General features: G+C 41.1%; 1 protein-coding gene across 2 annotated transcripts in view; it reads left to right on the forward strand.

Annotated features, from left to right (window-relative positions):
• Window positions 1-657: 657 nt before the first annotated feature.
• The window catches only part of LOC111982078 (endothelial cell-selective adhesion molecule), a 60,113-nt gene continuing 42,075 nt past the window's right edge, over window positions 658-18,695 (forward strand). The window contains exon 1 of one of the 2 annotated variants that reach the window (XM_070449357.1): window positions 658-768. In XM_070449357.1, coding sequence (XP_070305458.1) covers window positions 684-768 — 85 coding nt within the window. In that variant the 5' untranslated portion in view covers window positions 658-683. Of the gene's footprint in view, window positions 769-959; window positions 1,629-18,695 lie in introns of those variants that run through there. The other variant, XM_024013624.2, reaches the window with a different exon arrangement.

Consider the following 18,695-nt stretch of genomic DNA (forward strand, 5'->3'; position numbering starts at 1 on the left):
TACATCAGCTGATATCTCAAAGTGCTGTACAGGAACGCCAGCCTAAACCCCAAACAGCAAGCAAGCAGGTGTAGAAGCACAGGGCTAGAAAAACTCCTAGAAAGGCCAAAACCTAGGAAGAAACTTAAGAGAAACCAGGCTAGGAGGGTGGCCAGTCCTCTTCTGGCTGTGCCGGGTGGAGATTATAACAGAACATGGCAAGATGTTCAAATGTTCATAAAATGACCAGCATGGTCAAATAATATAATCACAGTAGTTGTTCATAGGGTGCAGCACCTCAGGAGTAAATGTCAGTTGGCTTTCATAGGCCGATCATTTAAGAGTATCTCTACCGTCTCCTGCGGTCCTTAGAGAGTTGAAAACAGCAGGTCTGGGACAGGTAGCACGTCCAGGGGACTGTAGCGACTGTGTTGACTTCAAAATCGGGGGTGTGAACTAGGTTTCTATTCAAGCGTTGATCGACATGGTAATGGCTTTATAGTATTGGAGAAAAGTTGAAAAAACGGACCGTCCGTTACATTGTGAAGTGTCATGTCGTAACGTACAGCACGCATAAAGCAACTATTTCTGTCTTACAATCTCTCTCCACCAGGTGTAGCACTTCTCTCATCCTTTAAAAACAAGAAATGGACAGTGAAGGGGTAAGGGGGAGGATACCTAGTCATTTTTTGCGTCATCATTGCATGCAATCATCATTCTCAAAGCCGCTGTTTACTTCTAAGATCACCCTAAAAACCCGATTCAAATTCAACACAAACCTTCAAATAGGTATGTAATGACACATTATATAAACTCTTTATAGTGTTTTATTTACATTTTACAGGCGGTAAGGTGATAAGTTGGACAGATGGAGTGAAAAAAAGCAATTTTCCCACACAACATCTCTCCTTCTCACTACCACACATTAGTTTCACTTACCCACCCGCCATTTTTTTAAAGACCCGATGGGGCTCATTGCTTACTTGAATTATTCAGAAACGGGCAGCGTTTAGGTCATGTAATTGATTCTGTTGGAAAGGGGAGAAATTGTGCTTTACAATGGTATTGACATTACAGTTGATCTGGAAGTATTACGTTTTTGGGGCGCTAAAATAAGGGCAATTGTACGGACCAAGGCGATGTACGACTTTACGTTACACCTGTAAGTGCCCAGAATTTCAAGAGTGACGTTGCTAATGTGCACAGGTGTCGGTTGTTGAGGTGGCAGAGCATTCTCACGATGACAACTTTCCGTTTTTGACGACGACCGAAGCATGAACGAGAAAGTCGACGAAGACATTTTTGTAAGAAAAGATCTGGACACTTGCCAAAGTAGGCTGCTGTAATAATTATTTGCGCGCAACGTTAAATGCCAACGCTTGGCTGTATCACTCTCACGTCAACTGCTGCTGAGAACGAGATGATTTAACTCTGGATAATGTCACATTGTCCACTGTAAACTCGCTACCCCTAGTCTTTGCTCTGGCGGTTCAAGGAAGTGCGAAATTGCGCACAGATAACGGGGAGACTATACATTAAGACGGGAAACAGCAGCTGTGGTCAGACAGAAGGCGCATGTTGAACTATGGAGATGTATACTTCGAGGAAACTTTGCATCTTGCTGTCGTTCACATTTTTGTTTTTTACAGGTAAGACAATAGTCATTTTGAGTTTGAAATAACGCTATTTATCATTTCAAAAGTAGTGGTTTTATTGTTTAGTAGGCTATATGTGGATGCAAGGTGTTTTGTAACCAACCAACATTTTCTTCGAGCTGACAACACCGACAACATAAAACAATGTTCTAGCTGCCTCTGACAGTACAAAACTTGACCTAATAGACAGTGGAATGTATAATTTTGGTGTGGAGTAGTAGAAGATTAAGTTCCCGTACTTGACATGGGGATTTAACCTGAAACACCTGTTCGTTTTCCATTGAATTTGAAACAAGTGTGTTACACATAATTCTGCTGGCCAGGGAGGATTAATCCCTTTATTATAAAATGGACAGACACTGCCTGAACAGTGGGCTAGCACTGTTTAGCAAAGTCTTGTTTCATATCACACTATCAAGCATTCTAACATCAAGTATTTTGGTCGTAATGACATTTCTTTTACAATTTAACCACGTTTTATGTAAAGTTTATGGACAATGTCATATGTAGAAATAGTCTTAACACTGCCATTTGTTTTTAGATTTTGACAAAGAATTTTCAGACATTGTGCATTTAACTAGTGGCATTCTTTCCCAGTAAAAAACCCCAAAAAGGAACCAAAGTATTCACTGGACATGGGATGTAGTGGAAACTTCCTATCTCTTTTTCCCACATCTGTCCTAGGATTCTCTGCCCTTTTTAAGTGTTTTGTTTCCAAAACAATCATGTGCTGATGCTGGCAATCTCACACTAGCTCATTTCACCTTATCAGGGTGTGGCATTGCCAAATAGTAATGTGTATTCCAAGGATTCATTTCTTGACACAAGTGTAGTGCAATCTATTCTCAAACTCTTACCTTAAGTATGAAGTGCAGAAAGTACTGCTCGGTAGCTGAACAATAACCCACCTGATTTATAAATTAGTTATCTGTTTGACTCACCAACAGTCTACAGCAGGTGTGTCCCCTAAGATGTAGGGGCCAAGACATGGGAGGAAATGGTTGTGAATAGCGTCTTGCTAACAGGAAGATGGCTAGTTCTACTTGTATGCTTTAATTCCCAAGGCTGTGCTGTTTCATAATTAGTTATGATAAGAAATGGTTTGTCTTCTCTTGAAAACAGGATAACCCGTGGTTGTTTTGTTGCCTTTTCAATCACATTTTTTGAGTTATGGGGGGCGGATTAGTTTTGTGTGTGAAGTTGTTAAAACTAGTGTCTTGGAACTGAAGTCTGGAGTTAAAGTAGGCTACATTAGACTAATGTATTGTAAACACACTGCTTCACAGCAAGTGTGTGGCACCCAATGCCATTAATATGACATTAAGCCAGTAGCCAGCATTGTTTTTATTTTCATCGCAGCTTCTTGCTCAGTTGGACCTTTTAGAATCTAGGTTTGGGCAATTCCACTGTAACAGAGTAATGCTGAGACTCACTTTTCACATTTTAAAATGTATGTCAAGCAAAGTTTAGCAAACCATACACCTATATGCAGAAGTCTACTTTGAATAATTGTCACTGAAAATGTTACTGAAATACTTTTACTTGAGGAACATTGAAGATGCAAAGTTTGGTAGCAGAATGACAGTAAAATCTCTCACAGTTTGTGAGCAAATTTTCCAAAAACTTAAATATTTACTCCAAATTAAGATTCAAAGATGTCTGCAGAAAGAATGGGGTGTTAGCTATGATATGACGCCTTGAGTTTGAGAACATCTCTTGTTTATTGAACTACAGTAAATGAAGTGGATCAACAACCGGTAACAGAATGACAGTAACAGAATGACATCATGGGTCCTTCATCTGTACTACACAGAAATGCATAATTATGGATATGAATGTCATTCTCTTCATGAGGATGTATCCTGAACAAGTACACAAAGGTAGAAAATTGTAATATCCTGCTTTGAATGTTTGGGTATTATTCAACACACTGGCTATTATTCTAATGCGGTCCGCCACCAACGACCAAATTTGATATGATCCTATAAACTGCTCATGGGTGCTTTTACATGGAAATGACAGTAAAAAAAACAAAAAAACATACAGTAATCATATTTAATAGGACCATCTATTGCATGGTGTTATTTACATTGTCCTGAAATCCCTAAATCAATTGGGATTGTCAAGTCTGAGCCTAGTCATTTTGGTTTTGCCCATTTGAATGCCATTAGTCTCGTATGTGTTGTAATTGTTTGAAGTGACCTTGTATTGTATCCAGTACTTTACTGAATCTCATTACTGAAGAAATTTGTTTTTATTAAAAGTCTCGCTTCTTGATGTGCCTGGACTTGTTTTTCCTAATTACTGGAGTGGGTAGGGGTGGGTCAAAGGAAAGCTGTACCAGTATTGTTACAATTGAAGGCTTTTTGCTCTTTCAGTCAGATCACAAGAGGTGGTTCAGGGTTATCTGGATCATTTGGGCCTGTAATTAATGGAAAGAATTCTTACTGAATAATTAGACCCAATTTTAATATGACCTTATACTTCCTCAAATTGTTAACTGTTTTAATGGACAATAAAGGATTTCAAATGCTATACTTAGACCAAGTTTAAAATGAGATGGAAGGAGCAACACGCTAGTTGATGACACTTCCATTCCAGACACACCATCCCTGGGAAGATAATATCTTCATTTGTTTTCCAGGTGTGCTCTACAAAGGACTGACTTATTTAACAAGGTCATCCCATATGGGCTTCCTAGATCCTTCTGGACTCGAGGAGAGGAAAGGTGTGCCTGGGGAAGAGTGTCATGTGTACCACTTCACCTACTCTCTAGAATTCAGTGTCTTTTTAATAATGAGGAAGGTTCTGGACTTTATTTTAGCAACATGTCTGTCCCTCATCAAGATACAACATGCCTTAAAGTCTAGGTAGTGATCATTAGGACATGCAATGTTTCTTATTGGACAAGTCCAGGTAGTCCCTCCCTGTTTGTCTGTTTTCATCGCTTTGGTGCCTAATGAACACGACTCTGCCTGGCGTGTCCTCATCGTATGGCGCAGTTTGTTTCCTCCCTCCATTGTATTTGCTGCAGTGCGTTGAGTTCACCCCCCCCCCCCACCCCCCATCCTCTGAAATGCAATCTATCAAAGTTATAACAACTGTGCCTTATCTCTAATTGTTTATTTCTTAAAATAATATGGACTGGAGGCTTGCCTAACAGCGTTTAGAGCCTGGATTACAGGCCAAATTTGAAGTCGCTGGTCCCTTGTGTGGGACTCGAGTAACTGGTATGCTTTTGATTTGTTCCAGGGGATTGTGGATTTATCTGGACTATTGTTACAGATGTAATGAGAGAAAGAACACCAACCCATGTCACTAGTTCTAACAAGGTAAAATGAGGGTTGTCCAATCTGGAGCCCAAGAGAACTGTGGACAGTTGTGTATCCTGTGTATTGCCTCTGGCCATGTATCTCAAATTGTGATGCATCCTTGGACCTCTGGGGAGATTGAAATTAGTTTACCTGAGTTGTGTGCTTTGCCTCTCACACAGTTATGGCCAGGTATGTGAGGGCAGCTAGCATTAGTGCTAAGATAACGTTAGCAAGCGTCCTCAGCAGTTCCGCCCCTTGTTAAAGTTGCCCTCGGCTGCCTTTAATCCCAGAAAATAGCTCTATCAGTTTCTGATAAAACTGAATAGGAAAAGCAATTAGACAATAAGCAGAGCTGCTGTGTTTAGACCTATCTATAGTGATCTCTGATCCACAGAGGGGAGAGAACGTGGGCAGAGAGGGAGAGGGCAACCTTTTGGAATGAAACGCAGCTCAACTAGTGGCTTCTTCTACACAGGACATACCCCAGGCGAATGCCTTAGACATACAGCACTTTCCTGCTGCTCTGCTCCATGACTCCCCGCATGCACTGTCCCACGAGCTACAGCAGACTCCAAGCTGGCCAGGGGTCATGAGAAAAGCAGTGGGTGACTTTCCCAAGTCCCAACACGCTGTGTCTGGCCTATGGACTCCCTTAAAGACACATTCTCTCTCTCTCTCTCTTTCTGTTTCTCCCCATCTTCCTTTCTGGAAGAGGAAATGGCCTGCTCGACAAATGGGCAGAGGGCTGTGTACTAGAGTCCTCATATTATTTCCCCCATAAGTGAGTGATTCATGACTGCTGCATGTTATAAGAACCTCTCCTGAGAGAATTTGTATTGTATATTGTTTGCAAATGGAGGGCTGAGAGTTATTTTGAGTCTCCTGCTGTGTTTATTTCTCTCAATGTATTTGTCCCTCAGTATGGCGTTGTATGTCCCTCTGGAAACACCAAACCAATGCCAGAAGATATTTATAGACCGGTTATACTGGTTTTGAAAGGGATGTCCCAAATCATAACAATGAAATGTCTTGTAAAATTACATGTCAAGCCTATAACAATGACATGCATGTCAAACCCACAGAATAATTTCAAACAATGTAGTTGGTCAGTGACAATCTGCTTACTAATTACTACTTACAAACCTTCAAGCTTGTCGGGTGACATGACAGGCTGTCAAGCTGCTTTGCTAGTGACTCTCTCCTCTCTGCTCACGCACCCTGACAGGCTGCTGATGTCAAACCTCTCCTGCATCTCTCTGCCTTTTGGGAGGCATTACAGTAAGCAATTACAATGCGGCCTAAGAACTAACAGGTTAACAACTGAGATGACACACACTGACAAATGTTGTTGCTTTCCGTCAGATTCCAGCTACGGGGGGGGGGGGGGTCTATTGTTGCGTCTAACATTTCTCCTCAAACTATGTGAAGCGCTTTGAGCTACTGGAAAAGCGTTATATACTGTAGTGTACATCCAATTAATTGTAATTGATTAACCATTCTGTTAAGATAGACCTCATTTTTTTTGGAGCAATTGCTGTAACATTTTGATAATCATATCTTTTCATGTACAAACTAGGTTCCCTGCAGYTATTGTGGTTTGTTTACTATGATGAAAGCCATTAAATTGGTGTCATAATACAGTCATATTGTCCTCTGTGTAGGTTTGCCCCCAATCTGAATCCCCAACTCCCCTTACACACATTTTTGATTGAAAGAAAGATAGCAGTATTCATCTCAAATCCCTGCTCACCTATTTGTCATTCTGGTTGGGGCAGGTGATATCGCTAGGTGTRTGAGTCGATTAATTGCAATTGGACAAGTGTGCCTTCTTATGCTTGGATTTCCCTTATGGGCAAAACCCCACTTATTCTGTCTCTGCTATAAAATGACTGTGTAATGTCCTCTGAAATCCACTGTAATCCCATACGTCAAGGCCCAGGCTCCATCAGCCAATCCCCCTACTGCAGCATGCAGCCGACGTCTTAGAAGGCACCTGCTAGCTACACCAGACCCTACAGGCAGGAAGGAATAGCATTGCAATAGTCCTGGTGAATGTCCATACGCACACACATTCCAGCCTTTGCACCACCTGTTTGTTATATACATCAGAGGTATTTCCAGAGAACCAAACTACTCAACTCTTTAACAAATTGATAATTACACTTTGCCGATTCCACCCAGAGTAATTGTGTATGCAGTAGCAGCAACGCAGCAGCCAGCCTTGTGGAAAAAGTCATTATATCCACACTATTAAGTGAAGCCCTTCAGGGCAGAGTGGATGTTGCACTTTCCTAGTGAGGGGAGGAGCAAGTGATCAAGAGGCACTGGGTAACGTGGGCTAGGAGTCGCCCTYAAGGTCACGGCGCTGTGCTCTTCTCCCATCATTCACCCCCCCCCCCACACACACACACACACACACAGTCATTCCTCAGTCCAGCACCTCCATAGCAAGTAGTTTCTCGCAGGTCCGTGCCCCTCAAGCCTCAAGCTTTCCCCCAGGGGAGACAGGTCAACTTGTCAGTCTAGCCTCCCCCCGCTGCCCCCCTCCCTCCTCTCTTCAGAGAGCTGGGGCTCAAGCTTCTCAGCACATCTCAGGTCAACCAGGAGGTTAGATCTAGGGGGACTCATTACACTGAAAGCAAGCCTGGAAAGGAGGCGAAAGCACGTATTGTGTGTGTGTCTGTTGGTTTGTATGTCTACAGTACTTGTTTTATATATAGATCTGTAGGCGAGCCTTCACTTGTTGGCCTTATCCCTTTTATTTGCTCTACCTTCCCTCCAATCATCCTCTCTCAGCCTTCCCATGGTGCTGTGTAATTATAGGATTTCATCCAAAGGGGTGTTTTTGGTCACATAACCGTGCACTGGGGCCATATGATGTCATTATTTTGATATCATGGAGGTGCAGCTTTCCCACTTCAGACTGTAATTGTTGTTTATGAAAGGCATCCCCCAGTGTCAGTGTGCTGTACACATTTATAATGTACTCAACATCTTTCATACATTTCTGCATGATATCTTAGGGCAGGGGTACTCGAGTACTATTTGAGAAAATCCGGTCACATATTTCCTAGGTGGCAAAGGTCCGGATGGATAATGTAATTTKTCAGCATAGTAACAAATTCCTACCTCGCAACCCATGTGACCCCCCCCCCCCAAACTGTTCACACCATTCTTGTTGGTGAAGAGAGAATTTGCAGTTTTAAAGCTAATTTCCTGCAATTCTACGCATTTTGCATGTCTTATTTGTGATTATGATACCATGGGTGGAAGCCCTATTTTATTTTTTGTTGGAGGGAGGGGGGAGACCTGCGGTCCATATTGACCCCGGTCCGGATCCGGTCCGCCGGTTGAGTATGAGAGGTCTTAGGGTGTCCAATCAAAAATATATATTTCGACCAATAGGTAAAATAATGTTAATTGTGTAGATAATCTTCTAAAAGAACCAGTTCCATGACTCTATCATAATCTGTTCAAAACTGATTGGTGTTTTTTTACCCTTGTAGGATGGTCAAAATTAGGGTGACTAAATCAGTGGAGTCCAGATAAAAAAAWATATATATATAAAAAAAGTGGTCAAATCTGGAAAATAGCATCCTGTCAGCTAGGCTGGATGCTGTGAGAATTAAGGCTACCTGGCAGGCTTTTCGTTGAACTCGTCATCTTTCTTCTCAAATCCAGAGGCCATAAACCAATAATAGAGGTAAGATGGATATTGATTTTGAGACGTTTTAATATTTTAGAATACACTGTTAATATTAATGCAAAGTTTTTTTTCCTCACAAACAAGCGTATCTCTGTGAAATGCCAACAACAGTTTTTTTTTTTTTTTTCCCAAAGCGTTTAACATTTTATTCAGCTCGTGTCATGCAAATTTAGCTATTTGCGACCTGTGGAAACAACTTGGAAGACGACCAAAATGTAAAACCCTCAAAGGTTTTGGAGAGAAAGCTGCAGAGCTCGGTGCTTATTATCGGATGCATTAGGTTACGAAATTCTTTTTTTCTTTTTGAAGAATCATATTTGTCCTGGTAAAATGTATTATAAAATAAGTGAAATGTCATCACCAAAGTGCGTTTTCACCAACTCTGGGCAGAGTGGGTGGACACCCTTGATATCTCCATTTCACAATTTCTGTCAGTCTCCCTCGTCGTCTGAGAATTGTCATAATTAAATCATCCTTTTTCGCAGAAATAAAGATGGAGCGCTAATCAAATTCAGAACCTCGAGTGGGTTGGTTGTTCCCAAAAACACTTTCTCATTTGGCAAAAATACGTTTTGTACAATTTCTGTGACCCTTGCCAAAGGAAGTGCTTGATAGACTTTTGAGCCAAAAAAGCTTTTCTGCCGTCACTCATAATTTACAATACCCTACCAGCATTAAATGGCCACTAAAAGGCATTGATTTGAAGGAATATGCCTCTAGGGTTGACTTTCCCATCGCTGTCCCCAGTTGTTCATAATCAACAATGCTATGGCCCTTTCAGCGTTGATTGGCCATATTGGCTTCAGTAGCTTCCCTTGCTGTATATGTTTGAAGTAACCACATTATTCGGTGTGTGAGAAAGAACAATGGGATATAAAAAGCATCAGTTAGAGAAATGTGTTTTAAACTAATTGCAAACCTATGCTATACAGTGGTTCCCAAACCTCTCCTCGAATATCCCTAGATGTTCCATTTATAGTAGTTGAACCATTCCAGTACTAGCACAGCTGATTTCAACTAATCAAGGGCTTAGTGATTAGTTGATCGGTTGAATCAGGTGTGCTAGTTATGGAATAGTACAAATAAGTGAAACGGCGAGGGGTGCTCAAGTATAGGTTTGGAAAACACTGCTTTACGCTAATACCACATGTTATTTCTATCTCTTTGAACGTTTCCGCCTCCCCAATGTCCTTCTCTGCCTCTGGATTGTCCCTTTCTGCTGGCGATTGAGAAATCTCCCCTCGTGTGGTGGTTTCTCGCTTTTTCTGTATGCATCTACAGTATAAAGGAACAGCACCGTACCGCAGGCAGAGAGCTTCCATAATCTCTCTGGATGTCTTTGAAGAGGTAGATGTTTTTAAACTGAATGCTAAACAGGATCTATCAGGATTAAGTCTGGATTTGAGGCAGTCTAGCTTAGCGTGACTTTTAAAAAGAAAGTTGAGGGGCGGAATGAATATGTAAATACTACTATGTCAACCAATCTCTACATATAATACATTTTCTTGAGGGAAACTCCACCTTGAGATTGGTGATTCGAATGTATGCGTAAGATCTGTAGGTAAATGGGTACTGTAGGTTTAGACGGCCACAAATGATACTTAACTGGTCATCATTGCCATTTTGTTAGTCTCTCAATTGAAAGCTTTCCCTCAGTGGTCATTGACGTTTTGAAACTTCATTAGTGACTGTTCATTACAGCCATTGATTTCCCAGGGAGTTACAATCCATGGGAGTCATGTCCATTAACCTAATCATTAAGCACAGTTAGCTAGGTTAGTGGGCCACTCGGTTTAGATCTTGTTTGGGTTTCCACACCAACTCTTTGCCCTGAAATATATCCATGAAACAGTATTTGACCTGGTCTCAGCCTCTACCCAGGACAAATTTGTTGTGACCTGTGATGCTGCATAATTGCACCCATTTTGAGATGAGGCTTGACAGAAAGTAGTAATACTCGAATCCTCAGAAGATTGTTTGGTTTTGACTGTTATCCTGAACTGGGCAGGAGTACGCACACATCCACAGACGCACACAAACTCTAACAGTCTCACAGATCCATGTGATGAAAAAGCACTGTAGAAATGCAATGCAGCAATCATCCAAGTTACATTGAGACCAACTCCTAATCAGTCCCCATAACGCTCCTTGCATACCCTACCGCTATTTATTCTTCCAGTGCAACCCGCTCACCACCAGCGACTCCAGAGTCATACATTTATCTCTATTCATTTTGCCCATGTCCTCTCGGGTGACACGACTGGCTTTCTCATACCGTTCCTTTTAATCTCCTCCCTAATCACTTGCCTGTCTCCCCAACTCCACACCTCAGCAGTTGAATTTGTTACAGAAAATAATCACCTCCCATCGCAGTTAATAACACATATTTTCAAATTCCTCACAGAGGACTCGAGTTCTATGGCGTTACCACTGTTTTACCTGAAGACTTCAAAGTTGGGTACACGGTTATGTAAATAGTTGTTGGCGTACATGTTATGTTGTCAGACTGTTCTTGTCAGTCTACTAGTGTGTCATGTTTAGTTAGCTCAGACCCTGGAGATGTATAGACTTTAACTTTTACATGGCTTCAGAAGGGCCCGCTGAGTGTCCACGTATTCATTATACTGCCTGTGTGTGTGTGCGCACGCAGAAGATACAGGGAGATACTGAGCTGGAGATTTGCCTGTTTGATTGAGCTTGTGAGGATTAGACTGGGATTATGCAGGAATTGTGGAGTATCAGCAAATTAGCTCGCTGGGCTTTAATCTAAGAACCGGGCGAAGCCTCAGCCACTCGAGTGGACAGGGTGTGTGTTGTGGGGGCTGCTGTGTGAATTTAAATAATATTAGGGGGATGAGTATTGTCTGCTATTTAATTTTAGGATGGTGGAGGGTGGATGAGACAGATGGACACAGACTCACCTTTGACTCGCCCGGCCCTGTTTATAGCCTGTTATTTTGAGAATGCAGGATTTTAAAAACAAATTGTTTGTCACGTACACAAGTGTGTGCGCGTGTGTGTGTGTGTGTGTGTGCTTGCAGCTAAGAGTTGGATGTGTGGAGTCAGTGCTAATAGTGATGTCTGAAGATTTTTGCTGACTGTATTTAAATGGCTAAAGGACAAAGGGATAGAATATGTAACCGTGTATTATTTTACAGCTGTTGCATTTCATTAAACCTAATGTGAAATATCACATTCTAAAAAACAGATACGGGAAGGCTCTCTAGTCCAGAATGACATAGAACCCGGTGAAAGATGTGTAGGACATTGCCAGTAGAAAAAAAAAAAAAAAAACATGGATATCACAGCTGAAAATTGAACAAAATGAGACTGGTAAGCCTTCTTACCACCTGAGCAATACCTCATGAATACCATTTAGAGAAACGAACGGCTGCATAAATTACTTCAAATATCTATTTCTCCTCTTTGCTATTTGAAGTGAAGGATAGGCTCTTTCTTCTCAGTACTGGCTTAGATAGTTCCCGTAGTGTGAGCAGGAGCCAGCGCAGCCCCTCTGAAACCTGCTTGGAGCAGATAAGTCACACCCGTGGAGGGGGCCCCGTCGGCCCCTTGTACCCTAGAACACTTATTTTCTATGTCTGGTGGCATAATGTAAGGTAAATCTCATGCCATTCACATGACTGACTGTGCACCTTGCGATGAAAAAAAAAAAGACAAAGATCTGACACATTCATTTCTCAAAGATGTGCAGAGGGGAAGGCAAGTTGCTTACACCACTCATTTACAACATACTTTTTAGCGTAGCTAGCACGTCCAGTTTTTTGTTGTTGTCCCTGTGTGTCCATTGGAATCACGGTCCAATCTGAGGAATAGGTGTGTGCATTTCCGCTTGTTCCATGCCATGCTTCACTCTGCACCAGAGGCCTCTGGGTAGTTGGCCACTCCAACGTATTACAACTCTTAACTAGCACTCCAAAGGACAGTATTTAAAAATTAAAAAAATTATGTAACCAAAACACAAAGAATATAATTTAATCTATTTGCTGTATATTAAGGCTTTTTGAGGTGATGCGTTGGTTTTTCAATGGACTTCCTAATGGATCGTGGTGAACATTTATTCACATACAGTTGAAGTCGGAAGTTTACATACACTTAGGTTGGAGTCATTAAAACTATTCTWTTAACAACTCCACAAATGTCTTGTTAACAAACTATAGTTTTGGCAAATCGGTTAAGACATCTACTTTGTGCATGACACGAGATTCTTCCAACTATTGTTACAGACAGATTATTTCACCTAAAATTCACTATCACAATTCCAGTGGGTCAGAAGTTTACATTCACTACGTTGACTGGCCCTTTAAACAGCATGGACAATTCCAGAAAATGATGTCATGGCTTTAGAAGCTTCTGATGGGCTAATTGACATAATTTGAGTCAATTGGAGGTGTACCTGTGGATGCATTTCAATGCCTACCTTCAAACTCAGTGCCTCTTTGCTTGACATCATGAGAAAATCAAAASAAATCAGCCAAGTCCTCAGGAAAAAAAATTGTAGACCTCCACAAGTCTGGTTCATCCTTGGGAGAAATTCCCACTTGCCTGAAGGTACCACGTTCATCTGTACAAGCAATGTACAAACAGACTACGGTTTGCAACTGCACATGGGGACAAGGATCGTACTTTTTTGGAGAAATGTCCTCTGGTCTGATGAAACAAAAATAGAACTGTTTGGCCATAATGACCATCGTTATGTTTGGAGGATAAAGGGGGAGTCTTGTAAGCCGTAGAACACCATCCCAACCGTGAAGCACGGGGGTGGCAGAACATGTTGTGGGGGTGCTTTGCTGCAGGAGGGACTGGTGCACTTCACAAAATAGATGGCATCATGAGGCAGGAAAATGATGTGGATATATTGAAGCAACATCTCAAGACATCAGTCAGGAAGTTAAAGCTTGGTCACTAATGGGTCTTCCAAATGGACAATGACCCCAAGCATACTTCCAAAGTTGTGGCAAAATGGCTTAAGGACAACAAAGTCAAGGTATTGGAGTGGCCATCACAAAGCCCTGACCTCAATCCTATAGAAAATGTGTGGGCAGAACTGAAAAAGTGTGTGCGAGCAAGGAGGCCGACAAACTGGACTCAGTTACACCACCTTATTGTGGGAAGCTTGTGGAAGGCTACCTGAAACGTTTGACCCAAGTTAAACAATTTAAAGGCAATGCTACCAAATACTAATTGAGTGTATGTAAACTTCTGACACACTGGGAATGTGATGAAAGAAATAAAAGCTGAAATAAATAATTCTCTCTACTATTATTCTGACATTTCACATTCTTAAAATAAAGTGGTGATCATAACTGACCTAAGACAGGGAATTTTGACCAGAATTAAATGTCAGGAATTGTGAAAAACTGTGTTTAAATGTATTTGGCTAAGGTGTATGTAAACATCCGACTTCAACTGTAGCCTGCTGAATGGATAGAATCACTTTGAAGGGGTTTTTCAAAAGGGTTGGCGTGGTGTATCTTTAGGCTGTGTAAATTTCATTTTTGACCCTCTACTTTCAACTAATCCCRTCTCCATTTAGTGATTTGTTTGTTCAGGGTGTAGGCGTGCAAGGCATCCCCAGGGGACGAATAGGGCCGATCCATGCTACTCCCACTGCCCACATCTGAGATGGGCGGATATGGCTATCGCCCATCAAGTAATTATAGGCTCAATTCCGATGGAGGCTCCTGCCTGCTGTAGGCTACATGAGAGTTTAGTGCTCTCTCTCGCTCAGAGAAGATGGCCATAGTTTATAACATGCCAAACGATCAAGACCCTTTGAATCGAGAGAAAGAAATTAGGTTTTTAGAGGACACAATAGTGACGTCCAAAATGGACGGTTTATGCATGTAGTCGAGTAACTAACTGCCATCTATTATTTATTGTATTTGTTATTTTCATGACATGCACTGTCTGGCGTAGTTGTCATCTGTTCAGTAGATAGGTTTATTGGTGATAATTTCAAACCCCTCCTTTTTATAGACCTGTCTCACTTTTTCTCGCTCTCTCTGTGGTCATGTTATTGTTGTGCTTCTTTTTCTTGGGCTATTTAATAATGAATACTCAATGTGCAATTATAAATCAATTTTAATCAAAATACAGCTGTAGACAGGTCAAGGATCAAACATACAAATGATGTCTCTCGTGAGTTCTGCAAAATAGGAAAAGTCCAAGTTCCTTTTAATATGCTTGCAGTCAACCCCTAGTGATGTAACTGCCTACGTCAACACCTTCTACTCATGAGACCAAGCCCATGCATATACAGTTATACAAACTTGCAGGAGAGAACAATAGTTCCAGTCTTTTTTAAGGGCGCATCAGTAATTTTCCACTCCCCAAGTTGCTATATAGTGGTATGTTGACTTGTCTCTTTCACTCCCCTGCAGGGTTCTGTATCTAATTTATTTTAGCCTTGAGGCGCTTTCTTAGACACTGTTTCTTATAAGAGGCAGAGACTAGAAAAGAACTGTGGAACAATATTAAACCTTATAATGCATATATATTGCTAATCTGTAGTCCAGGACCCTATAAATGTAGTGGCAGAGGGGTCTTATAGCCKTTCCCCTTCTATTAATACAACATAAGCATAATCAATTATTATAATACATCAATCATTTGGTGCAGCCCCTATCGTGACCCCATCATTATGTTAATGAGGGAGAGGAGGTTGTGGTCCATTATGGTGACCTATTCTAACAGAAGTGGATCCTGGGGTCGGGCCTTATAGTTATGCTGTGTTTTGCACTACACAGGAATGTCAGACCACTGAAGAGTACAAGAGGGCCATTTCAGGAGCCCATGCATTATTTCACAGGCATAGTGACAGCAGCACACACGGGCAGGACTCCCCACAGACGCCAGCGTGTCAGGGAGAGGTGTTATAAAACAATAAGGGGTTTCGATTTCTTTCTTTTTTTACATTAAATACACTATGCATTATGTGGGTTGAATGGTATAACAGAATCAAACAATTAATACAAGTCCCATGATGGTAGTGACTGCCCATTACTGCTTATCACATGTTAACCATTAATTCACATTACTTTAAAATATTTCAGTGTATATTACYTTTTGTTTTATTTGACGTTTCAGCTTAGGCAACAACTCTCAGCTTAGGCAACAGCTCTAGAGATATCTCACAAAATCAGTATTTTAAGTAAATAAGTCATGCTTGTATGACTGCTGAATACCACCTACCAATCACAAGAATCATTTATTTTCAGGTAGAGATACCTCGTGAAGCAACTGCTCTCTATCACTCAATCGCGTGTTTTTCTGTTTTTTTTTTCTAACCTAACGTAGCTGGTGTAAAATAAACCATGACCGAACAAAGTAGGAACACAATAGATTATAGTCATTGTAGTTTAGCACAGTAACCGTTGTAATTAACTATGTAGGATATGGGCCTGTTGGCAACTACAACTCCCTACTACATTGCACAGTTCGGGCTTGATCTAAAGTGCGTTCAGTTCGTTTGAATGTTTGCTATGTTGGGGAACTGTTTGTACTGAACGTCACGTTTCCCCAAAATGTTCTTCAACAGACTTTGAGGTACGTTTTCTCCAGTTTGGTGGGTGTGGCAAGGTGTGGCTTTAAGCAATTAGTGACGTATTTAAAGAGCAGTGGCCAGGCTTCCCCAACCCACAACAATGCAAATAGTCCGGGTAGCCATTTGATTACCTGTTCAGGAGTCTAATGGCTTGTGGGTAAAAGCTGTTGAGAAGCCTTTTGGTCCAAGACTTGGCGCTCCGGTACCGCTTGCAATGCCAATTTTTAGGGCCTTCCTCTGGCACCGCCTGGTGTAGAGGTCCTGGGTGGCAGGCAGCTTAGCTGCAGTGATGTACTGGGCTGTACGCACTACCTTCTGTAGTTGCCGTACCAGGCAGTGATGCAACCAGTCAGGATGCTCTCGATGTTGCAGCAGTAGAACCTTTTGAGGATCACATGACCACACGCGCATTGCTCTGGCTACTAAGCAAACACTAGTAAAATAATAAATCCAGCAGAAAAGACAGAACAAATATTATGGTTAAACTCATATACTAATTGATTAAAAAAATAAAACATTGGAATTTAAAAAAAGGTTAATCTTTAAATTATATCATAAATAGGACAGGTGGGGTTGTCACATGCAGCTAACACAAATATATGGAAATGTCTGCTCTACCCAAAATTACAGCCAACTAATTGCAGCATTACCGCAAAAATGGAAGAGGCAAGTGGAAGGGGGAAAAAGTAAGAACTTGTCTATCGGCCCTGCATTAAAGACCAAAATTGGTTAAAGAAAATTGTGCTAAAGTATACCAGTTTCATTTAAGGACKAKAWWWTTTATCGCTGTGCCATTTATAGATTTCAAAATAGTTGGGAAGAGATTTTGGATGTACCAATTCCATGGCACATGGATTATGAACTGATACACAAAACAACCACGGATTCAAAATGTAGAATCTTTCAATTAAAATTATTATAAAAAATTCTTGCAACCAATAGAATATTATATATGAGGGATACAACCATCCCAGCGCTGCATATTTTGTTGCAAATAGACAATCATTAATCATTTGTTTGGTACTGTCTATATAGCTTGTTTTTTGGTCACAAGTTCAGGAATGGCAACATTTACTTGGAGCTAACTCTGCAAATAGCACTGCTGGGTGATTTGAAAAGTCATTCAATCAATAATATACAACTTTTTGCAAAAATGTTGATCTTTAATTTACAATCTGTAGAAACTATGAGAATAGAAAGGTTCAGAACTTTTGTGTAACAGCACAGTTAAAAAATTGCCAAATAGAAAAACTGGATGGTCTTCAGAGATAGATGGGAGGGGTTGAGGAGAGCTGAAGGATGGGATTAAAAACAAACAAAAGATAACAACTAAAATGTAGAAGCCTAAGTGTTTTCCATTAGTTTACACAAATTAAGGGAGGGGTGGTAGGGTTAYGGTAAAATATTAAAGGGGGAAAAAATATATATTTTTAAATATATGCACTGCTTTCAGAAAGTATTCAGGCTCCTTGACTTTTTCCACCTTTTGTTACGTTACAGCCTTATTCTAAAATTGATTACTTTTTTTTCTTCCTAGATCACACTACCACGTAATGACAAAGCAAAAACAGTTTTAGACACTTTTGGACATTTTATTAAAAATAAACTGATATATAAATAAACTGAGAACCTTTACTCAGTACTTTCTTGAAGCGCCTTTGGCACTAGTCTCCCAGTCCATGCCGCTGAAAAACATCCCCACAGCATGATGCTGCCACCACGCTTCACCGTAGGGGATGGACCAGAGATTCTTGTTTCTCATGGTCTGGGAGTCCTTTAGGTGCCTTTTGGCAAACTCCAAGCGGGCTGTCATGTGCCTTTTTACTGAGGAGTGGCTTGCGTCTGGCCACTCTACCATGAAGGCCTGATTGGTGGAGTGCTGCAGAGATGGTTGTCCTTCTGGAAGGTTCACCGATCTTCACAGAGGAACTCTGAAGCTCTGTCAATATGACCATCAAGTTCTTGGTCACCTCCCTGACCAAGTCCTTCTCCCCAGATTGCTCAGTTTGGCCAGGCGGCCAGCTATAGGAAGAGTCTTGGCGGTTCCTAACTTCTTCCATTTAAGAAGGATGGAGGTCACTGTGTTCTTGGGCACCATTGTTTCAGAAATGTTTTGGTACCCTTCCCTAGATCTGTGCCTCAGCACAATCCTTTCTCGGAGCTCTACAGACAATTCCTTCGAACTCATGGCTTGGTTTTTGCTCTGACATTCACTGTCAACTTTATATAGACAGGTGTGTGTGCCTTTCCAAATAATTTCCAATCAATTGAATTTACCACAGGTGGACTCCAAGTTGTAGAAACATCTCAAYGATGATTAATGGAAACAGGATGCACCTGAGCTCAATTTTGAGTCTCATAGCAAAGTGTCTGAATACTTACTTAAGTAAGGTATTTCTGTTTATTTTTGTAAACATTTCTAAACCTGTTTTCACTTTGTCATTATGAGTGTAGCTTGATGAGGAAATCTTTTTATT

The sequence above is a fragment of the Salvelinus sp. IW2-2015 genome, linkage group LG20 (assembly GCF_002910315.2).
Source record: "Salvelinus sp. IW2-2015 linkage group LG20, ASM291031v2, whole genome shotgun sequence".
Lineage (NCBI taxonomy): Eukaryota > Metazoa > Chordata > Actinopteri > Salmoniformes > Salmonidae > Salvelinus > Salvelinus sp. IW2-2015.